Here is a 24,449-nt window from a genome sequence, read left to right as displayed (position 1 = left end):
TCACTGGGATAGTGTCATTTTCCCAGAATCCCAGTTTCAAGATGTTTTTGAGTTTCAGGAGAATGTAACTCTGTTTTTTAAGCCTTTCTTGTTCTGTAAAGGTTTCTTGAAGCACAAAATCATAATTCTTATTCATCTTTTTTAGATTAAAGATTATTTATAACAAATAATACAGAAACCTCAACTACTGACAAATTGTTTATTTTTGGTTGAGGGCTTGGACTTAAGTGGTTTGCACCATTTACTATTCTTCAGTTAGGCTTACTTTTGTGGAATTCATAGACATTAACTTATAAACCATATTTTAAAACCAGGGATTCATTCAGTTCGGCCATGTTAAAGGCCCAGTTCATCCCAAAGGTGTTTGATGGGGTTGAGGTCAGGGCTCTGTGTAGGCTAGTCAAATTCTTCTTCCACACGATCTCGACAAACCATTTCTGTATGGACCTCGCTGTATGCATGGGGGCCTTCCCCAAACTGTTGCCACAATGTTGGAAGCACAGAATCTTCTAGAATGTCATTGTATGCTGAAGAGTTATGATTTCCCTTCACTGGAACTAAAGGGCCTGGCCCGAATCATGAAAAATAGCCCCAGACCATTATTCCTCCTCCACCAAACTTTACAGTTGGCACTATGCATTAGGGCAGGTAGCATTCTCCTGGCATCCACCAAACCCAATTTGTCCGTTGGACTGATGCGTTTCTACTGCTTCAGAGTCCAATGGCAGCAGGCTTTACATCACTCTAGCCGGCGCTCGGCGCATGATGATCTTAGGCTGTTGTGCTCCCGACGAAAAGTTATTGTGCTGACGTTGCTTCCAGAGGCAGTTTGGAACTCGGTAGTGAGTGTTGCAACCGAGGACAGATGATTTTCACCACTCGGCGGTCTCTTTGAGCTTGGGGAGCCGTTGTTGCTACTAGACGTTTCCACTTCACAATAACAGCATTACAGTTGACCGGGGTAGCTCTAGCAGGGCAGAAATCTGACAAACTGAGCTCTTCAGTAAGGCCATTTTACTGCCAATGTTTGTCTATGGAGATCGCATGGTTGTCTGCTAGATCTTATACTCCTGTCAGTAGCAGGTGTAGCTGAAATAGCCGAATACACTAATACTGAAATTGTGAAAATTACAAGTGAGAAATGTTGGTGGGATGGAGTTTTGGCCTGCCTGTTGACATCACCAGGAAGTAAATTAGTTAATTGACCAATAAGAGCGTTCCCAACCTCTGCCCATAACGGCTAGTTTTCAGCAGGTTGACATTTGTCATGAATCTTGCCCTGGAGGCAGAACTGAGCTATTTCTGCTAAATGGGCCAGTTGCAAAGTCAAAATTGGTTATATCGTAAATTAATTTAAACTAAATTATCTTTTTGGTCTTAATTTAAGGTTAGGCATTAGGGTTAGCAGTGTGGTTAAGGTTAGGTTTAATATGAGACGTTATGACTATGTGGCTGTCAGCAGCGAGTCACAACTCTGTAGAACTGCCTCCAGTGCAACATATATGACAATAAATGCCAACCAGTTTTCCCCTACTTAACAGAAATAGCTCTTTTTGACCATTTTAATTGAAAATAATCACTAAGGTACTTCACTGTTACCCAGAAATGATTTAATGTTGAGATCAAAACAGCTGTATTGGCCCTTTAAGAACACTGCAGAGAGAAATGTAACGTTAGGAGCTGACAGAACTTCCCTCTCACTGCAATACATTGCCATTTGCACATTGAAGTGACGTTATGCCCACTTAAATAAACCATGACATCCTGACCTATCAGTGTGTATTCAGTGATGCAAATAACACTGACAACTACAAAAACACATGAAGGAATATTTATTAGAGCAAATTTGGTAATACAAACTTTTATGAAAAAAGCTACTACATGTAGATTTGCCTTATCAATATCTTGGTTCATATATTTAAGAATGTACATTTCCCCTTGTACAAACATGCAAAAAGGGGGTTGACCTTCGAGTACAGAGAACAATAAAAAGATAGGGAGAGCGAGATGAGAAAAAGGTTTCACTCTCCTTCAGTACTAGGCTAAGTAAACGTATTTGTTTCACACAGTCTTGAATAGGAACTGCAGTTGTTCCAAGCAACTCTACTCAAAATGAAGAAAACATTATGAAGCTTGTTTTTGGTAGGTTCTGGTCTAGTCCAAAGGGGCTGATGGCAAAGTATCCAAACTGTGAGACATGCAACTGTGTGTTGAACACAGGAGGCTGCTGAGGGGAGGACAGCTCACAATAATGGCTGGAACGAAGCAAATGGCATGGCATCAAACACCTGGAAACCATGTGTTATATGTATTTGATACCATTCCACCCTTTCCGCTCCAGTCGTTAGAACGAGCCTGTTCTAAAGTACCACCAACTTCCTGTGGTATTGAACCATAACACTTCAGTCACTTCACTATATGTCAGATTATCACAGTATAATCATGGAAGTGATCTGGTACCAGCAAACCATAAAAAAAAAACACTTTAAATAATTATGAGGCCTTTAAATTAGCCTTATGGTTTCAAATTCAGAAGTCTACAACTGGATTCAAACCCATTCAGAAAGACACCCAGATGATCCTAAATGACATTTTCTGACAGTGAGTGTCATTTTAAATCCAGTTTCCTGACCCTAAATATGTCGTTATGTCATATAGCAAGCTAAAACAACAGGTTAAACACACTCAAGAGGCAGTCTACAGTTGGAACTGCACTGTTTCACTCCATAATGAATTGACCATCTAGAATTGTTGAACCCACTGATGCATTTTGGCGCTGTACAGACACTGATGATTACCAAAACAATAAATAAAGACGACAACATACTCCTTTTGACACAGGGATTAGTTCTATCAAAAACAGAGTAAACCAGGACATTGTGGAGTGGGACAAAGTTCTCACCGCCTCCCATACGTACATCAACCAGCCAGGACAGAGTAGTGGTTTGAGGCAGTCCTGCAAGATTTACTTCCACTCAAAAAAACATGTCCAAGTTCTGAATCCACACATTGTCCTCATCCTCCACATCCACACCTGAGGTGAAGGTTGGCTTTAGACCCGCAGGATCTCTAGGCAGTTGTTGTAGCCGATGGCGATCCAGTCAGGCTGGGTGGAGGCCCACTGGACATTGTTGATCTCCCCCTCGGCTGTGTAGGCCAGAATAGGGTCCTCGATGGCCCTGGGCATCTGCTGGATGTCCCATATCAGCGCCTGGTGGTCGTCGGCTGAGGAAAGACATTATTATTACGCTGAAGGGAGAAGGTGAGAAGACTTAGAATGGGGTCTAAGGAAAGGTGAACTGGTGAAGAAGCTGTTTGTGCCTTACCTGCAGTGCAGATGTGACAGGAGGAGTGGGGAGCCCAGGCGATGCCGTTGACACAGGCCCGGTGGTTGTTGAGGCGGGCCACCGGCGTGCAGGGAACACGCACGTCCAGAATCACAACCTGAGACACACAGCACAGGAGAGAGATAACACAGATGGGAATAAGGAGAGGGAGCAACAAAGAAAGAATGGACAATACCAAACTGAAAGAGGAATGAGACAGTAAAATAGACTGACCTCCATGCCGTCCATAGCCATGGTGGCCAGGTAGTTGGGGTCCTGTTTGTTCCAGCAGAGGCGCAGTAGGGGGTGGTGCTGGGGATCTTCATAGATGATGGTGCTGTGTTCTAGGTGCCGCAGGTCAAACATGCGTACTGAGCCGTCCGCTCCGACCGACGCAAACATGTCCCGACCACCGCCTGCGCGGCTGAATGCGATGTCATACACCTACAGACACAGAGAACACCACCAACATACAGAGTTATTACACTGATGTACCCACGGACACACATTCAGACTTCATGACCTCAGGACCAGGGGTTGGAACCAAAATTATTTCCCAATCGTTCTGTTCTGAACAGAACTCCTATTTGTTTTGTTCCAGTGGTCCGACCAGCATAATAAAATTCTGAACTGGTTGGAACACCAAAAAAGTAACGGTTCATATTGCTCCTTTTGGTAAAATGTTTAGGCTGGGGGGATAGGAGGGACGCCATGTGCGACTGACGTGTTTTCCGTTTGCTCCCGTGCTATTCTTAAAGTTTATGTGAATTTTGCAGCAAAACCGTATTTATTTTCAAATATTAATTTGGTGATCCCTTTCCGTAAAAACCAAGACTACTTTGCTTCCAAATGTCAGCATGTCGACCAAACATAAGGCCAAAAGCATGACTTTGAGAAAACCCGGCCTACAAGACCCGCTCTCATCACCGCCCTCTCCTGAGTCTGAGGGCCCGGGGACGCACACTTTACCTGGGGGTGCGGCTTGACCTGGCGGTGCTGAAATGAACATTCGAGGCCATCAAACTACTACGCTCTGAGATAGTTGAAATGAAAACAAAGATGGTTGCTACGATTGAGGCCAGAATACAGGAGGTTTCTGATACTTTAAAAGCAGATTTAACCATCCTGCGGAACGAGACTGTGCCAGCAATCACATTACTCAAAACAACAACTGCGTCACACACTACAACGATTGCAGCACTGGAGACCTCCGCTACTAATGTCTCCGACTTAACTACATCCCTGGAGGCTGAAGTTAAACGCCTAGCTGCGGATTTGAAAAAGGTGAAGGAGAGCTGTGTGAGTTTAGAGGGATTCTCTCGCCGCAATAATCTGAGACTTGTATCGGTCCCAGAGTCAGCGGAAATGCATCGCGCCACAGATTTCGTTTCAGGGCTGCTGAAGGATGTTCTTGCTTTAGATGAAAAGCCCCTGATTGATCGAGCCCACCGGTCGCTGCGCCCAAAGCCCCGGGATGGGGAGAGGCCCCGTGAAATAATTCTTCGAGTGCACTTTTTTCATGAGAAGATGGAGATCCTCCGACGAGCCCGCAATACCACTCTGAGCTTTCAAGGACAGAGCTTCTCCATCTACCAGGACTACTCCCCCACTGTTTCCAAGCAGCGCGCAGCTTTCAACACGGCCAAACTAGTACTTCGGGACCATCCAAGTGTGAAGTATGGACTGCGATTCCAGGCCCGTTTATGGATATCTCATGAGGGTAAAGACTACACATTTGAATCTCCGGATGAGGTTATGGCTCACATTCAACGTCACATCAAGAAGTCTTGAACATGCTCACAGTTAAGCAACTGTTGCTTGCGAACTGTGGATAGTAAGTAACCCACCTGTGGTACAATTATGTTTAGATATAACAGGCTAGTCTTGTATAGTTGGCGAAACCATTCAGGCTTATTTGATGTGATCTAATGTTTTGATCATCTAGTGTGCGTGCCTTACAAGCATTCAGTCATTTTAATTAAATTGTATTAAGGTTTTACTTATTAACTCCTGTGTTTCTAGGCTGTCTCGCTCACCTATTTAGTTTGTTTACACTGTCTCAGTGACTCAAAATATTTTTGGTTATTTGTTTACTGCATCCGTTTGCATTGACCCAGTAAACAGTAAATGTCTCCCGAGGCTACACGGTTTTTGGGGTCTCACTTTAATTTTAAAAGTTTTGAGCGTCATTTATGCCCAGCAAACGTTCAACGTTGTGCACACGTAGTTTTTTGGTATTGGTTGTAAAGCTGTCTCAGCGTCAACTAGACTACTATTATAATTACTATTATTTTTGATTGTCTTACTACGATTTCCTTACTTCAAATTTGATTTTTGGCTGCGAGCCTTTATACATTTTATTTATTTTCTCTCTCAATGCCTGTTATAAGACTGGGAATATAATTATAATTATCTACAAGTGGTGCTTTTGTCATTCCGTTTGCACAAGGGATTCGCCTTTTTTTTATTTGAAAAAAATATATACAAATCTTTCTTTTTGCTGCTTGATCCACTAACAAAATGCGACTTTAAAGAGCGGGACTGTGGGTTTAGGTTTAAGACCGCACTCTCACAGACATACTGTGCGAAGAGAACATGTTCTATTTAGGCTTGTACCTCGTTTGGGGAGGTATTGTCTGGGATGGGGGGGGGGGGGGGGGGCAGGTTGAATTGTTCAGTTCTAATGTCATTCTGTCTTTTTAGTTTTTTTTTCTGTACTTTTTCCAAACATTTACTATCGTACATTATTACTCTGAGTAGTTATTCTGGGGGCTTTGGGCGCTCATTGCTTTTCCATTCTATGCTCTAATGACAGGGTTGAATAACGGGAATGCCCAGAGGGGCCGAAATAATGCGATCAAGTACATTTCATGGAACACCAAAGGGGTTAATAACCCGGTGAAGCGTAAGAGGGTGTTGACACACTTAAAGGGTTTGAATGCAAATATTGCCTTTCTACAAGAGACTCACTTGAGGACTGATAAGCATTTTAGGATGTGTAAGGACTGGGTTGGTCAAGTGTTCCACTCAAACTTTCATAGTAAATCAAGTGCTGCTGCTATTCTGGTTGATAAAGCTACTCCCTTTGTAGCTTCTGAGGTTATTGCTGATCCTAAGGGACGATACATTATAGTAACCGGTGAACTGTTTTCTACCCCTCTTGTTTTGGCTAGTGTTTATGCTCCCAATTGGGATGACACAAGTTTCATTTCTGTCTGCTATTCCCAATTTAGATTCTCATTTGTTGATTTTAGGGGGGGGGGGGATTTCAACTGTAAAATGTCCCCAGTTCTTGACAAGTCCTCACAAACAAATACAGGCCCATCTAAATGTGCCCTACTTATTCAATCCTTTCTTCAGAAATATGCTATGTTTGAGGTCTGGCGTTTCCTACAGATAGACAGTATTCCTTTTATTCTCATGTTCATCAAACATACTCCCGGATTGATTACTTCTTTTTGACAAAAAACTTCTGCCTAACCTTCGGCAGTGTACTTACGAGAGTATTGTTATCTCTGACCATTCACCATTAGTGCTTGAACTAGAGTTTCCCCAGTGACCTCCTATGTGTTATCAATGGCGTCTCAACCCCATTTTACTCTCAGATAAGGAGTTTGTCAATTTCATTTCTTCTGAAATCACCTTATTCCTAGAAACTAATTCAACACCAGGTATGTCCTGCTCTACCATATGGGAGTCTCTCAAAACATACCTACGTGGCCAAATTATTTCTTATACAGCCAACCAAACCAGAGTTCGCTCCCAGTGACTTCGGGACCTGAGCGAGTCCATAGCCACATTGGATGAGAAGTATGCTACGGATCCTTCCTCTGATCTGCATAAAGAGCGCCAACTACTCCAATCTGAATTTGATGAGCTTTCTACCAGGCAAGCTGAACAGTTACTCTTGCGAGCTCGATACAAAGTCTATGAACAAGGCCAGTAAACTCCTTGCGCATCAGATCTGTAAATCTGAGGCCTCACGTTTAATCCCACAAATAAGGACCCCGTCTGGTGCCACCACAGTTATACATAAAGAGATCAATGATCAATTTAAACAATTTTACTCTGTGCTATACACCTCTGAATACCCTCAAGACCCTTTGCTGATTGACTCCTTCTTTAATGGCTTGAATATGCCTTCAATTGATAGACTCCCATGACTGTCTAGAAGAAGAATTTACGCTTGAGGAGATTGCAACGGCAGTGTCCGCAATGAAAAGTGGTAAATCACCGGGTCCGGACGGTTTTCCAACCGAATTATACAGGACGTTTTCTGGTCTGCTTTGCCCATTCTTGTCTCGACTATTTGCAGAGTGCCTTAATACTTCAAAGCTACCGCCTAGTCTTTATCAGGCTTCAATTTCATTACTACTAAAGAAAAACAAAGACCCCCTGGAATGTGGATCCTATCGCCCAATCTCGCTTTTAAACTGTGATTACAAAATCCTAGCTAAGCTTTTAGCCATCCATATGGAAGGCTTGCTGTACCAAGTAATACACTCTGACCAGACTGGCTTTGTGAGAAATAGGCATTTCTTTTTCAATATTAGGCGCCTTATGAATATACTGTACTCCCCAGCGTCGAAGGACCCGGAGGTGGTGGTCTCACTTGATGCCGAAAAAGCGTTTGACCGCTTTGAGTGGGATTACCTAACAGCTGCCCTTTATAGATTTGGCTTTGGCCCCAAATTCATTGCGTGGATAAAGATTCTTTATTTTTCCCCCATGGCTTCGGTACGGACGAATAACTTGTCCTCTGACTATTTTCCCTTGCACCGCAGATCCAGACAGGGTTGTCCACTCTCCCCCTTGTTGTTTGCTCTGGCAATCGAGCCTCTCGCCATTGCACTACGCTCTAATGATGCCATTCAAGGTATAATCAGGGCGGGCTGGGAGCAGAAAGTCACGCTATATGCTGACGACCTCCTTTTGTTTATCTCCAACCCCGATACCTCATTGCCACGTGGCTTCTGTTCTTAAAAAGTTTGGATCAATCTCAGGGTACAAGCTGAATCTAGGCAAGAGTGAGCTTTTTCCGGTAAACAAGGCTGCTTTAAAGTGCTCTTTTACAAGTTCTCAGTTTAGGATTGTCCGGGATCAATTCACCTACTTGGGAGTTAACTTCTTCGATATAGGGGGCGCTCTTTTAATTTTTGGATGAAAAACGTTCCCGTTTTAAACAAGATATTTTGTCACGAAGAGATGCTCGACTATGCATATAATTGACAGCTTTGGAAAGAAAACTGACGTTTCCAAAACTGCAAAAATATTGTCTGTGAGTGCCACAGAACTGATGTTACAGGCGAAACCCAGATAAAAATCCAACCAGGAAGTGCCCCATTTTTTAAAAGACCTGCATGCCAATAACTCCTTATATGGCTGTGGAGGAGCTAGGAGTCAGCTTACGTTTTCCACGTTTTCCAAGTTGTCTGCAGCATTGTGACGTATTTGTAGGCATATCATTGGAAGATTGACCATAAGAGACTACATCTACCAGGTGGTCGCTTTGTGTCCTCCGTCGCAATTATTGCGTAATCTCCAGCTGCAGCATTTTTCTGTTTGCCTTTGATGAGAAACCGACTGCCAGGAATGATTTTTCATCTAATAGAATTGTGAAAAACACCTTGAGGATTGATTCTAAACAATGTTTGCCATTTTCTGTCGATATTATGGAGCTAATTTGGAAAAAAGTTTGGCGTTGTGTTGACTGCATTTTCGTTATTTTTTCTTAGCCAAACGTGATGAACAAAACGGAGCTATAACATTTGCTCTCTAACAGAGTCTCGTCATTGAAAACATCCGAAGTTCTTCAAAGGTAAATGATTTTATTTGAATGCTTTTCTTGTTTTTGTGAAAATGCCTGCTGAATGCTAGGCTTAATGCTATGCTATCATTACTCTTACACAAATGCTTGTGTAGCTTTGGTTAAAGCATATTTTGAAAATCTGAGATGACAGTGTTGTTAACAAAAGGCTAAGCTTGTGTTTCAATATATTTATTTCATTTCATTTGTGATTTTCATGAATAGGAAACGTTGCGTTATGGTAATGAGCTTGAGGCTACGATTACGCTCCCGGATACGGGATTGCTCGACGCTAGAGGTTAAAGTGACAAGGAAATATTCAAATTTGTTTCAGGAAAACTTTTTTGCTCTAGCAGACAGCTTGAAACAATCTTTTACTTTTTGGAATTCGCTACCCCTTTCTCTTATCGGAAGGATTAATGTCATTAAAATGAATGTGTTGCCCAAATGTTTATATTTATTTCAATGTTTACCCATTTTTATTCCAAAATCTTTTTTTATTTCACTGGATCAAACATTTATGCATTTTATTTGGGATGGCAAGGTACCACGGATTGGTAGAAAACATTTACAGAAGCCTAGGTCATTGGGGGGTTTAGCTCTACCAAATTTTCAGACATACCACTGGGCTGCAAATTTCAGAGCCGTTCTGTACTGGCTGCAGACTGATCCTACTGGCCCTAGACCACTCTGGGTCCAGGTGGAGTCTGAATCGTGTAAACCTGCAGCACTTTCCTCTGTGTTGTGCTCGTCTCTCCCAGTGTCCCTAGGCAAAAGGTGTGTCAACCCAATTGTAAAGCAGTCTCTTAAAATTTGGAATCAGTTCCGTTTAGCCTTTAGCTTCCGAGGCTTTTCTCTATCAGGCCCAATCAATCAGAACATTTTATTTCCTCCATCTTTGAATGATGGGGCTTTTGGCATTTGGCACTCACTAGGCCTCTCCTCGCTAGCCCAATTATTCTTTGATGATACATTTGCCTCTTTTTCTCAGCTGCAGGAAAAGTTCAATCTCCCCCAATCCCACTTTTTCCGCTATCTCCAGACTAGAAACTTTGTCAGAGCTAACACACCTGGATTTCCCAATAGGCCTGCGAATACAGCTATAGAGAGCATCTTGGAGCTGAACAAGCTTCCTAGGGGCGCAATTTCAGATGTATATGCAATCATTCATGACTTACAGAACCCTTCTTTGGTGCCTTTAAAGACTCGATGGGAAAAGGATTTGGGGGAGGAACTTGGGGAAGACGCCTGGGAATCTGTGCTGCACAGGGTGCACTCGTCCTCTTTTAGCACTAGACACAGCCTCATTCAATTCAGGGTGGTTCACCGTATCCACTGGTCGGGGGCCAAACTTGGAAGAATATTCTCTGATTTTGATCCTACCTGTGTCAGATGTAAAGTGGAACCAGCCACACTGTTGCATATGTTTTGGGGATGTCGTAAACTGTCGGGTTTCTGGGAATTAATATTTAAAATGTTTCTCCGATATATATGACACTGTTATAGATCCGTCTCCCCTTACAGCCCTTTTTGGAGTACTGCCCATGGGTACCCCCCTATCAAGAATCCAGTCGGACACTGTTGCTTATACAACTCTTTTAGCTAGACAGCTAATACTACAGAACTGGAAGATGGCAGCTCCCCCATCTTATAAATATTGGGTGAGAGATGTGTTGTGCTCTCTGAAACTAGAAAAAATTCAATTAAATTCACGTGGGAACCCCCAACTGTTTAATGAGGCTTGGGCTCCATTACGGTCTTACTTTAAACAGTCCATCCTCTGATGGCATTCCAATTAAAACTAAAATAAGTCTGTATTTGACCCCCCTGTGACTTAAGGGTTGGAGGAGCTTCTCTCTGTGTTTTTGCTGGGGGGGGGGGCATTAAGGTCCATGTGCTTATTGATTGTGATCCGCGGATGCCTTGTTCATCTTACCCGGGAAGAGACTGAAGTGTGAGCTTGTTTTTCCCAGTTATTTTTACATTTTGTTCACGCCTACATGAATAATTATTTAATTAATTAATTAATTTTAAAGCATTGTAAACTTTATTTTTGGTCCAGTGGATGGTCGGTCTGTGGCCATGACTGTCTGTGAGTGGTTGCATTTCTCCACCCTTATCCCTTGACTGTTTACAGGAACAATGGTGAGGTGTTTGCTCTGTCCCTGTACTATAGATTGCCCTTTAACCTCTGTAGCCTTCTGCCTGGTGTGTTTAACTTGTCTAAAGTATGGTATCTTTAAAGCTATTTTTTTATTTGTTTTTTTATTGGTATTTTTTTTCTAGTTGAGTATATTATTTATATTGCTTTGTCTTGTCTGTGTGTGTGTCTGTGTGTGTGTAACTTAATAAACAGAGTTAAAAAAAAAAAAAAAAAGTTTAGGCTGTAAAATAAACCGTATTCACATTTAGCTCATTCATTTGCTTCATAAATTAGTTCGGGTGGAGCAGCTTGCCATGTATGTGCAAGCTATTTGTTTACATGTTTAATTGGCCATTTAAGTGCAGGCGCTGGATAAGACAATTTCATGGGTGAGGAGAGAGAGAGAGGGGTGGACATGGAGGGGGCTTGGTTTGAAGCGCTAAACATCACGAGAATTGGGATGCGTTTAGGCTATTACTAGAATACCTTTAGAGGCGTAACTTCACTGAATGACATAATTAGACATTAGAAATATTTTTTGAACAAAAAAATAACATTATTAAATCGGTTCTCAAGATTTGGAATGAAGGATTCTGTTACGAAACACTAGAGACCAGTTTCGTTCCCAATTCCGTTCCTCAAAAAATGTCATTATTTTCCGGTTTTCGGTTCTGCTCCCTGAACAGGTTCTAGCCCCTGCTCACAACAACTAGACTTTACTTACTCATTCATACACTGCAAACTAAACTTCAAGGCAAGGCTTATATTCCCCCTCAGCCCTCACACACCTCTTTGTCATGAGCAATGAGCTGGGTCTTGACGTGGCCGGATACGAGGTTGACTCTGCCCAGCACTTGGCCAGTCTCCAACCCCCAGATAGTACAGGTGGTGTCAATGCTGGAGGTGCCTGTAATGGACAGATCAGAACCAGGATTAAAAGCAGACACTCACCAAACAAGACATACTGTAAAACTTCAACATTTATTTGCATTAATCACTCTACACAACCAGCGCTCATTTGAGACAGGCTTCTTTTATACCCAGGCATCTATTTCCATTATGCCACAGCTCAATAGAATGTTGAAAAGACTACCAGTATGACCTGTATAAACATTATAACAAATGCATAGCAGATCAGACCTGCAAAGGCTGCCTATCACACACCCCCCATTTCACGCTTTAGCACCATTCATTTGATGCTGTGTTTTATTTTTGGTGGCGCCATGGCTTGTAACATTGACAGAATGTAATGCACGACTGTGGGAATATCAGAGCTGTGTCCATGGTAACAGTTGTAAACAATTAATTTAGACCCAGCATTTATTTTATGAAATATGTGACGATGCCCAGATTTTAAAAGTGACAGGCAGCTATTTGAGATTGTATTTAAACTGTTATATGCTACTTACTCTGACACACGTTGTAGACACTGACAGCAAACCAATAGACTATATGCTAGAGCTGGGCTATATATGCAAACATCCATGTCACAATAAATGGACTAAATTATCACGATAACTTGAATGACAAGTTTATAACATTAATGTGCACTACAGTTATTTTTTATATTACTCTTAAATCTACTACTTTGAATGTTGTAGCTATCAATTGTTGTATTAACAATCACCCATATTAGCAAACTTCTCATTTGAAACTTCACATTTACTGTAATGAACGAGATCAGCAAAATGTCCATGATATTTGGTCGGTGTCAATCGTTTTCGGTTTATAGTCCCAGCTCTACTATATGCATATGCCCCATCTCTTACCCAGTAAATTAGGATCCACTTCATTCCAGTCAAACGAGGTGAGTGGGGCACAGAAGTCAGAGTTCTTGTTGTTATTCAGTAAGCATTCCAAACGCGTCTCTGTTTCACTGACCTAAGGGGTAAGATTTAACAAGCCATGAGATGCTATACAACAACGTAGAAAATAGTCCCCCCTGGGCAAGTAACTGAGCTAGAGTGCAACTCCAGATGCTGCAAAAGGGACACAATAGTTAGAAGAGGGTGCAGGCCAGGGAGCGCCCAACATATGACATCTATTATGTTTATGAATGATTTAGTATCAAGGAGGCTGTGGGTGCATGCATACCCTCCAGATGCGCAGGTAGTCCCCGCTAGTGGCAAGCAGGTCTGGGTAAACACCCTTGCTGTCAGGGATCCACATGATCTTGGTGGTGGGGTAGGGGTGGTCAAAGGTGTTCCTGCAGATGAACTCTGAACTCTCCTCCTCCAGACCCACAATCTGCACCTGAAGAGAAACAAGAATTAAATCAGAAACCGCTCTTGATATAGTTGTGGCCAAAAGTTTTCAGAAAAACAAATTAATTTTCAAAGTCTGCTGCCTCAGTTTGTATGATGGCAATTTGCATATACTCCAGAATGTTATGAAGAGTGATCAAATGAATTGCAATTAATTGCTAAGTCCCTCTTTGCCATGCAAATGAACTGAATCCCCCAAAAACATTTCCACTGCATTTCAGCCCTGCCACAAAAGGACCAACTGACATGTCAGTGATTCTCTTGTTAACACAGGTGTGAGTGTTGACGAGGACACGGCTGGAGATCCCTCTGTCATGCTGATTGAGTTTGAATAACAGACTGGAAGCTTCAAAAGGAGGGTGGTGCTTGGAATCATTGTTCTTCCTCTGTCAACCATGGTTACCTGCAAGGAAACACGTGCCGTCATCATTGCTTTGCACAAAAAGGGCTTCACAGGCAAGGATATTGCTGCTAGTAAGATTGCATCTAAATCAACCATTTATTGGATCATCAATAACTTCAAGGAGAGCGGTTCAATTGTTGTGAAGAAGGCTTCAGGGCGCCCAAGAAAGTTCAGCAAGCGCCAGGACCTTCTCCTAAAGTTGATTCAGATGTGGGATCGGGGCACCACCAGTACAGAGCTTGCTCAGGAATGGCAGCAGGCAGGTGTGAGTGCATCTGCACGCACAGTGAGGTGAAGACTTTTGGAGGATGGCCTGGTGTCAAGAAGGGCAGCAAAGAAGCCACTTCTCTCCAGGAAAAACATCAGACTGATATTCTGCAAATTTCTACAGGGATTGGACTGCTGGGGACTGGGGTAAAGTCATTTTCTCTGATGAATCCCCTTTCGGATTGTTTGGGGCATCCGGAAAAAAGCTTGTCCGGAGAAGACAAGGTGAGCGCTACCATCCGTCCTGTGTCATGCCAACAGTAAAGCATCCTGAGACCATTCATGTGTGGGGTTGCTTCTCAGCCAAGGAAGTGGGCTCACTCACAATTTTGCCTAAGAACACAGCCATAAATAAAGAATGGTACCAACACATCCAACCTGACAAACTCCAAGCATTGACTATGCAAGAATGTGCTGCCATCAGTCAGGATGTGGCCCAGAAGTTAATTGACACCATGCCAGGGCGGATTGCAGAGGTCTTGAAAAAGAAGGGTCAACACTGCAAATATTGACTCTCTGCATCAACTTCATGTAATTGTCAATAAAAGCCTTTGACACTTATGAAATGCTTGTAATTATACTTCAGTATTCCATAGTAACATCTGACAAAAATATCTAAAGACACTGAAGCAGCAAACTTTGTGGAAATTAATGTGTCATTCTCAACTTTTGGCCAGGACTACTATATAACAAGGAACAAATTACTTAGAGCTTAAACACACTTCATACTGTTTTTATTCACTTTTTGGTCATGTTCATTCTTTGTGGGTGAACTCTTATAACATAGAAGCGAAAGTCTGTTCTGGGTGGCCCACATCACAGCATTGTGTGATTTACGGTGGTCCCAACTAATTAGTTGTGATTCTACACTGGGACTGGTTAACAAAAATATACAGTTCATCTTCTCACTCACCTTATTGTTATATTCTTCAACGAAACTTCCAAGGGCCAGGCGAAAGCGTTTGTCGGGACGAACGCTCCAGTTCATTGCATACACCGTCCATGGCGCTTCGTATTTGTAGATCTCTTTTCGCTTACCGTGGAGCGACATAGCTCAATAAACGAGCTCTATAAACGAGCTCTTATAGCAAATCCTTGCCTATATAAAGCAAAACAACTGTTTCCTTGGAACAAAATATACCCCACGGCTTGTTAGACTTTCCGAATTGAAAATTTGAACAGTTCAAATGACAAAGGCTGCCAAACGTCAGCTAGCTAGCAAACAGTCGTTAGTTATGGATACTACACTAGCCCAGTTAACGCCATTAGCTAGCTAGTAGCGCGTTGTACCGCGTGATAGCTATCACTGTCGGACAACGAAGGCGACGTTAAAGCTTAAACGAAGCTTCGAGATACACATTAGCTTACGGACAATAGTCTGAATTTGCTATTCGCTCGATTTTGATGATCCGGGTAAGTGAGCCTGCTTTTCGAATTGAGTCCCCTGCTAGCTTTGACCCGACTCCGACTTCAACAACACTGCTGCTGTAACCACAAAGAGGGATGGGGGATCACTCTCCTCCCATCGAAGAAAATGTCGGCGGTGTGACGCTTGCTAGCTCATAGACTACAATCAACCCATTAAAGTGTGGAAATCATCATAGCAATCACACCATTCTGAAAATATGCAAAGATGTTATTTTTTTTACTATTTTAACAGCGTAACAGGGGTGGTGGACTATGTTTGGGGATTGTGTCTAGAAGGGATATAGTTTAAGTCACAATTAACTTTTCGTAACAGGTTAGGATAACTTGCTCAGCAGGTGAGGTAAATATATATATATTCGTCAATTTGATAAACTCTATACAACTGGGAAACTACTTTTGAACAGTCACGCAACTCGGAATTCCAAGTCTGGAACTCTGGCATCTTTCTAGCGCTCCGACTTTCTGACCCGAAGATCACTGGAGTTATTATTTCACCTCGTTTTTTCCCCGAGTTCCCAGTTGTCTTGAAAGCACCATAAACTGATTATCCAATAGAAACCCCTAATCACACTTGTAGGCGGTGTCATGGCGAGGTTGGTAGGCTAGCTAAACGTCAACGGGTAACGTCTCGGCCGAACTGCGCATGTGCACACTGTCAACTCAAAGACACTTCTTCGCTATAACGTTGTTTTTAACGAACATGAAAAAGTGTCAGTTTGTCACTTTCACAAGGTTGGAGTAATAACATATTTAACTACTTACAATATTGGCTTGAATCTAGGCTGTGTCTTTAGATTTCGAGAAAATCAACAAGGAAGAAAATTTGACTTCTCAAACCCCAGCCTGGTCTGTTTCGCAAGCGGTCCAGGAAGTATCGCGAGGTTTTTTTTTTTTTTTTTTTAGAAACTCTGGTAGAATCTACTGTCAAGGGGACTGTATTGAACAGTTAAGCGAACGACGACCTCAGCGTTTTCTAAAGGAACGTATTTTAACACTCCATAGGTATTCATTCAGCAAACGTTATATGTGTTGTTTTGCTTTAGTTTGATTCAACTTGATAAATCCGGCTATTGTTATATTGTCATCCACTTATTAGCTATAGCGTGGCAATAACTTGGTTGGTGACGTTAGCTAGCTTGCTCGGTTAGAATGAGAAGAGATGGGGTGGGACACGTTGGCTAATCAGTCAGTTATCTAGCTTGCTAGACTAACGTTAGTTAGTTAACCAGATTTTGTGAACTGTGTTGCATATTTGCTAGCTCTTTGTAATCTTAGCCATCTGAAATGTTCTATGATTTCAGCTAGCCACTCCAAGTCAAGCTAGCTAGCTAACAGTCAGAGAGTGGATTTGGCTAACAGCAGACAGCTAACTTTTAGTTAGCTCACCTGAATGCGAAGCAAGATTTGTAGCTGTGGTTTGTTAAACTGGTAGTTATCTAGCATAATCGGACTACAGTGTCTAGAATGATGATGATGTGTAAATAAAGAAAGCAACGCGAGCCATATATTTTTAGAATATTGATGACTTGTGAATGATAGGGTCACTGGGTCATTACCAATAACCACAGTCCATGTCCAGTCCTATTGATGAATAGATTCTATGGCGTTCAGACTGACACCTTTTTGATTTACGTAATTTGACAGTGTCCAGACCTAGCTACCACTCTCTTGGATGTTGACCTTTTCAGTGGGAGTGGATGTAAGAGGCATGAAATTATAGATATGTGTTGTAAAAAAACAAGTTACTATCCTGGGCATGTAACTAAATCAACTCACAGTAATGCAGATATTTGTTGGAAACATCTTTGTGCCAGCCATCCTGTGTGAGACTGACTGAGGCATTCTGTCTAGTGCTGGTTTGACCTGTCACCTCCAAACCCACCTGGTTTGACCTTTCCCTCCTTATCTTCCTCCTGCTCTTCTCCTCCCACCTGCCCTCTCATTTTCCGGCCTGTGCTGGCACAGCTTCAACCATGAGGAGTGTGTACCTCTTGCTGCCCACACTGCTACTTCTCCTGGCACTGCCCGTCTCCAGGGGACGCTACAACGATGACTTTGACGACGGGGAAGACCTGGCAGACTTTGCAGATGACAATGACTTTGCTGAGTTTGAGGATGTGAGCGAGGACACTGCGGCCGAGCCAGAGACGGCCCCTCCACCCCGTGGGGCCCCCCCTGCTCAGCCTGCTGAGGACGATGAGGACGAGGCCACAGTGGAGCTGGAGGAAGACGGACAGGAGGACGGCTTTGAGGATTCCGATACACAGGTTAGGGGTTGCTGTGGCCTGGTAGCTTGCATATGACCAGGGACAACTTAGTTGGCACACTATCCCATGCACTGTGTTTTTGGTTTGTGCCAGAACTAATCAATATTTATTTTTGTATTGCTGTAGGATCAAGACATGTACAGCAAGTACGATCCAGACGAGTTTGATGGCATGGAGAAGCCCAGCCAGTCCCTTAAAGACCCTCTGATCATCCACACAGTAAGTTCACTGTTAACACCATACTAGTGACCATTAGGAAGCCATTGATTACAGACCTATTTCTTAAACTGTACTCTGACAACCAAGAAGAAAATCCCTCTTAAATGTGAGTGCCAAGATCAAACATCCTTAATGTTGTGCTTGTCAAGGTGATGAGTCTGTCCGTCTTCCCCTTCCAGGTGCCGGCCCACCTTCAGAACAGCTGGGAGAGCTACTACATGGAAATTCTAATGGTGACGGGCCTGCTGGCCTATATCATGAACTACATCATCGGCAAGAACAAGAACAGCCGTCTGGCCACAGCCTGGTTCAACTCCCACCGAGAGCTCCTGGAGAGCAACTTTGCCTTGGTGGGTGACGATGGCACCAGTAAGGATGCAGTGAGCACCGGGAAGCTGAACCAGGAGAATGAGCACATCTACAACCTGTGGTGCTCAGGTCGAGTCTGTTGTGAGGGCATGCTCATCCAGCTTAAGGTATTCACAGTGTGTGTGAGTAAGATAGAGATAGTGTTTGTGTGAGAACTAGCTGCTGTTTCAATGTTTTCTCTGGTCTGTTCCAGTTTGTGAAGAGGCAGGACCTGCTGAATGTACTGGCCAGGATGATGAGGCCAGTCTGTGATCAAGTGGTGGGTACATATGATGCCTGCATACATGTACATCACCAGTCACATTGTCACTCACCTCAGCGCTTACAAATACTTTCCTAAAGGTAGACCTTTTCTGTTGTCTGACTTGCTGTATATTTCTGTCTCTTTTTCTTTGTAGCAAATCAAAGTTACTCTGAATGATGAGGACATGGATACGTTTGTGTTTGCTGTGGGCACCAAAAAGGCCATGGCCCGGATGCAAAAGGAGATGCAGGACTTGGTGAGGGGCGGGCCAACATCACTGTACATTCATTCAGCCTTCCAGACACTATTAACCATCTATAAGCCTCAGGCTGCGTGGGTGTATGTATTGACCCGTCTTTGTTTGTGTGTCTGTCTGTCCCCAGAGTGAGTTCTGCAGTGACAAGCCCAAGTCAGGGGCAAAGTACGGCCTTCCTGAGCTCCTGGCCATCCTGACAGAGATGGGTGAGGTCACGGATGGTGTGATGGACAGCAAGGTGAGCAAGGGAGGGGACCTCTGTTGTGGCCTACTCACTACAGTGGGGACTTTGTCACTAGGCTATTGCAGAGTGGTCTCTTATTGTTTGTAGTGGGAGAATTTGACTTGAAGAGTACAGTGTGCTACAATTTGACAGACCCCTTGTTTTTCTTTCATTCACCCTTCCACTGTCTTTGTCTTTCAGATGGTTCATTATATCACCAACCATGCTGACAAGATTGAGTCCATCCATTTCTCTGACCAATTTTCTGGTACAAAAGTTGTGCAAGAGTAAGTGTGCCTGCAAGCAAGTCAGTTTTTCCACAACATATTAACTATATCACAACAATGTCCTTACTCCACCCCTACCTCTGGTCTTGTATTAAATCCTCTTATGAAATGATGTAGTTGTTTCTGTTACCTGAAGCTTCCTTCTCAACCCTGTTGTGTTTCAGGGATGGGCAGCCCTTAAAACTGCCTGAGACCAAGAAGACGCTGCTGTTTACATTTAATGGTGAGCCAATTGTCTTCACTTGAAATGCTTTCCAACACTTGGCATGCAGCCGATTCACCATATTTGATACGTAGTGACTGAATGAAATGTTAACAAATGTTTTCCTGTGTTTGTGCATGTAGTGCCTGGCATGGGGAACACATCTCCCAAAGACATGGACACTCTGCTACCCCTGATGAACATGGTCATCTACAGCATCGACAAGGTCAAGAAGCTTCGCCTCAACAGAGAGGTGAGAATGGCAGGATAATTACACTAGTCTCCTAGTACACCCTCATTCTGGCCTATTGGCAGACTTTAATTATTATTTATTTTTTATCTACAGTCTGCCTTTCATCCATCACTGCATCTCCTTGCTCCCCCTCTTTCTCTCTGTATCTGTCCTCCAGGGAAAACAGAAGGCGGATAAGAACCGTGCCCGTGTGGAGGAGAACTTCCTGAAGCAGACCCACAATCAGCGCCAGGAGGCTGCTCAGACCCGACGGGAGGAGAAGAAGAGGGCTGAGAAGGAGAGGATCATGAGTGAGGAGGATCCTGAGAGACAGCGCCGCCTGGAGGTTAGCTCCACCACAGCCCACCAGCAGAATAACACACTGTAACATTACACATTGGAACACAGCACACTGTTCATCTTGGCCTTCTTTGTACCTCTTGCTCTAACTGTCTATGGTGTTTCCCCCTTTTCCAGGAGGCTGCTCAACGTCGTGATCAGAAGAAGATTGAGAAGAAGCAGATGAAGATGAAGCAGATCAAAGTCAAAGCCATGTGAGGACAGACAGCTACAGGGATTCAATCACACAGCTCAGACGGTTTCCACTGCTTCCATCCATCTCTCTCACTTCAGCGCCCAGTTCTGGCTCACAGGCTCACACAGACATTCCCTTCTCCATGGGTGTGTCAAGCTTAGCTGTTTCTGTTCTCATGGAAACACTTTGTCCAATCAGAGTGGTGTTTTCCTTGGCTGTGAGTGAGCTGCTAGTGACAAGCGAGAGGGACAGAGGAGTTTTGCATATCAAGTCTGTCACCATGACAACCCGTGCAAGTTTTTTTTCTTCTGTTTTGACTTTCTCCTGCATAGGTTTTCATTGCTCTTTTCAAAGCAAGTCGGCTCAATGAGCCTATTAATCAAATCGACAGGGATTGGGGGTTGCACCTCTTGATGGAAAATAAAATGCTCATATTTTAAAAGGAATGAAGGCATGTGAGGCCTGTTTGAGTTATTAAGTTAACACTGTGGATCCTACAAGACGAGATCCAAAGTATCCAATTTTAATTTATATCTACAGTGGGGAGAACAAGTATTTGATACACTGCCGATTTTGCAGGTTTTCCTACTTACAAAGCATGTAGAGGTCTGTAATTTTTATCATAGGTACACTTCAACTGTGAGAGACGGAATCTAAAAAATCCAGAAAATCACATTGTATGATTTTTAAGTAATTAATTTGCATTTTATTGCATGATATAAGTATTTGATCACCTACCAACCAGTAAGAATTCGGGCTCTCACAGACCTGTTAGTTTTTCTTTAAGAAGCCCTCCTGTTCTCCACTCATTACCTGTATTAACTGCACCTGTTTGAACTCGTTACCTGTATAAAAGACACCTGTCCACACACTCAATCAAACAGACTCCAACCTCTCCACAATGGCCAAGACCAGAGAGCTGTGTAAGGACATCAGGGATAAAATTGTAGACCTGCACAAGGCTGGGATGGGCTACAGGACAATAGGCAAGCAGCTTGGTGAGAAGGCAACAACTGTTGGAGCAATTATTAGAAAATGGGAGAAGTTCAAGATGACGGTCAATCACCCTCGGTCTGGGGCTCCATGCAAGATCTCACCTCGTTGGGCATCAATGATCATGAGGAAGGTGAGGGATCAGCCCAGAACTACACGGCAGGACCTGATCAATGACCTGAAGAGAGCTGGGACCACAGTCTCAAAGAAAACCATTAGTAACACACTACGCCGTCATGGATTAAAATCCTGCAGCACACGCAAGGTCCCCCCTGCTCAAGCCAGCGCATGTCCAGGCCCGTCTGAAGTTTGCCAATGACCATCCGAATGATCCAGAGGAGGAATGGGAGAAGGTCATGTGGTCTGATGAGGCAAAAATAGAGCTTTTTGGTCTAAACTCCACTCGCTGTGTTTGGAGGAAGAAGAAGGATGAGTACAACCCCAAGAACACCATCTCAACCATGAAGCATGGAGGTGGAAACATCATTCTTTGGGGATGCTTTTCTGCAAAGGGGACAGGACGACTGCACCGTATTGAGGGGAGGATGGATGGGGTCATGTATTGCGAGATCTTGGCCAACAACCTCCTTCCCTCAGTAAGAGCATTGAAGATGGGTCGTGGCTGGGTCTTCCAGCATGACAACGACCCGAAACACACAGCCAGGGCAACTAAGGAGTGGCTCCGTAAGAAGCATCTCAATGTCCTGGAGTGGCCTAGCCAGTCTCCAGACCTAAACCCAATAGAAAATCTTTGGAGGGAGCTGAAAGTCCGTATTGCCCAGCGACAGTCGGCCAAAATCCCTGCTGCAGTGTGTGCAAACCTGGTCAAGAACTACAGGAAACGTATGATCTCTGTAATGGCAAACAAAGGTTTCTGTACCAAATATCAAGTTCTACTTTTCTGATGTATCAAAAACGTATATGTCATGCAATAAAATGCAAATGAATTACTTAAAAATCATACAATGTCATTTTCTGGATTTTTGTTTTAGATTCCGTCTCTCACAGTTGAAGTGGTACCTATGATAAAAATGACAGACCTTTACATGCTTTGTAAGTAGGAAAACCTGCAAAATCGGCAGTATATCAAATACTTGTTCTCCCCACTGTAAGTGACAGTCCTTACAAGTTATGTCTGTATGGTGAATTTCTAAGCAAACAATAAAATGCACTGGAAGTTATTGAACAATCTAATTTGTCTTTTTTTTTATTGAAGAGTTGTGTCTTGAGGGTAGGTGATTATAAATGGACCAATGGGACGGTAAGTCTAGCGCTAAATTTGACCCAAAGATTGAGTCCGCAGAGAGATTGTCTAGACTACTGGGTTCAAACTAAGCTGTCCTGGTGGGCTTAATATCAACTCCCTTGTCTCCTATACTGTACAGTAGCCTTTTTTGGAAACCACCATTTCTGCCAGCATGTTGATTCTTATTGGGGAGTAAGTATTGTCATTTTTATGACCTAGTACTGTAGTTTAACAAAAACCAGCATTGGACAGTATGTGTTACCAATTCAGAGAGCTGAATGGCAGCATCTGATGCCAACTGATAATGTACTGTACTCCATCTTGGCCAGGAAGGGTTCCTTGATGTTGTCATTGAGGTGAGCGAAGGTCACATCCTTGAGGGGAATGGGGCCCACGTCAAACTCATCCAGCTTTGTGAACAAGAGACAGAAATTAGAGATGGCAGATCCTATGAGGTCGAGGGTCCCGCAAATCTGGAATAATGACTGAAGTCAAAGGCCTATGTGGCAATACAGGACGTGTTCAACAACCCCACTCCGACATAAAAGTCATGTAAAAACAATACCAACCATCAAACTGAAATGCACCACATCACACAGTCCTTTCGGAAAGTATTCAGACCCCTTGACTTTTTCCACATTTTGTAACGTTACAGCCTTATTCTAAAATGCATTAAATAAATAAATCCTCATCAATCTACACACTGAATGACAGAGTGAAAACAGGTTTATAGAAATGTTGACAAATGTACTAACAAAATTATTCAGACCCTTTGCTATGAGACTCGAAATTTAGCTCAGGTGCATCCTGTTTCCATTGATCATCCTTGAGATGTTTCTACAACTTGATTGGAGTCCACCTGTGGTAAATGCACATGAGAAGGACCTTGGTCAGGGAGGTGATGGTCCCTCTGACAAAGCTCCAATGTGGAGATAACCCAGAAGGACAACCATCTCTGCAGCACTCTACCAATCAGGCCTTTGTGGTAGAGTGGCGAGACGAAAACCACTGCTCAGTAAAAGGCACATGACAGCCCACTTGGAGTTTGCCAAAAGACACCTAAAGACTGTCAGACCATGAAACAAGACTCTCTGGTCTAATGAAACCAAGATTGAACTCTTTGTCCTGAATGCCAAGCGTTACGTCTGGAGGAATCCTGGCACCATCCCTACGGTGAAGCATGGTGGTGGCAGCATCCTGTTGTGGGTATGTTTTTCAGCGGCAGGGACTGGGAGACTAGTCAGGAATGAGGGAAAGATGAAAGGAGCATAATACAGAGATCCTTGATGACACCTGCTCCAGAGCACTCAGGACCTCAGACTGGGGCGAAGGTTCACCTTCCAACAGGACAACAACCCTAAGCACACTGCCAAGACTAGGCAGGAGTGGCTTCGGGACAAGTCTGAATGTCCTTGAGTGGGCCATCCAGAGCCAAGACTTGAACCCTAATAATATCTGTGCCAAACTTGTAGTGTCATACCCAAGAAGACTCAATGCTGTAATCGCTGCCAAATGTGCTTAAACAAAGTACTGAGTAAAGGGTCTGATTACTTATGTAAATGTTATGTTTTATTTGTAATTCATTTGTGAAAATGTCCAAACCTGCTTTAGATTTGTCATTATGGAGTATTATGAGAAACAAAATGTGGTAAAAGTAAAGCGTCCTGAATACTTTCTGAATGCACTGTATCATGTATATTTTGTTAACCGTCCGGATGGCTTGGTCTTGGATGAGCTTA

The 24,449-nt window shown here is 43.2% G+C and overlaps 2 protein-coding genes across 2 annotated transcripts; one reads left to right on the top strand and one right to left on the bottom strand.

Annotated features, from left to right (window-relative positions):
- Nucleotides 1-1,816: 1,816 nt before the first annotated feature.
- Nucleotides 1,817-16,101, bottom strand: LOC110486684 (DDB1- and CUL4-associated factor 7). The gene is made up of 7 exons (XM_021558453.2): nucleotides 15,123-16,101; nucleotides 13,370-13,528; nucleotides 13,045-13,156; nucleotides 12,064-12,182; nucleotides 3,561-3,770; nucleotides 3,327-3,444; nucleotides 1,817-3,225 (listed from the first exon to the last, which is right to left on the bottom strand). Exons 1-7 carry the CDS (start codon nucleotides 15,258-15,260, stop codon nucleotides 3,053-3,055), a joined length of 1,029 nt encoding a protein of 342 aa, XP_021414128.1. The 5' UTR covers nucleotides 15,261-16,101; the 3' UTR covers nucleotides 1,817-3,052.
- A 378-nt stretch (nucleotides 16,102-16,479) lies between these two features.
- LOC110486683 (coiled-coil domain-containing protein 47) lies at nucleotides 16,480-20,921 on the top strand. Its single transcript, XM_021558452.2, has 12 exons — nucleotides 16,480-16,639; nucleotides 17,603-17,904; nucleotides 18,031-18,123; nucleotides 18,303-18,599; nucleotides 18,686-18,751; nucleotides 18,891-18,992; nucleotides 19,120-19,230; nucleotides 19,417-19,502; nucleotides 19,667-19,725; nucleotides 19,848-19,957; nucleotides 20,115-20,282; nucleotides 20,414-20,921. Exons 2-12 carry the CDS (start codon nucleotides 17,611-17,613, stop codon nucleotides 20,492-20,494), a joined length of 1,467 nt encoding a protein of 488 aa, XP_021414127.1. The 5' UTR covers nucleotides 16,480-16,639; nucleotides 17,603-17,610; the 3' UTR covers nucleotides 20,495-20,921.
- The last annotated feature ends 3,528 nt before the right edge of the window (nucleotides 20,922-24,449 follow it).

The sequence above is a fragment of the Oncorhynchus mykiss genome, chromosome 13 (genome assembly GCF_013265735.2).
Source record: "Oncorhynchus mykiss isolate Arlee chromosome 13, USDA_OmykA_1.1, whole genome shotgun sequence".
Classification (NCBI taxonomy): Eukaryota; Metazoa; Chordata; class Actinopteri; order Salmoniformes; family Salmonidae; genus Oncorhynchus; species Oncorhynchus mykiss.
This window is presented reverse-complemented; position numbering and strand designations above follow the sequence as displayed.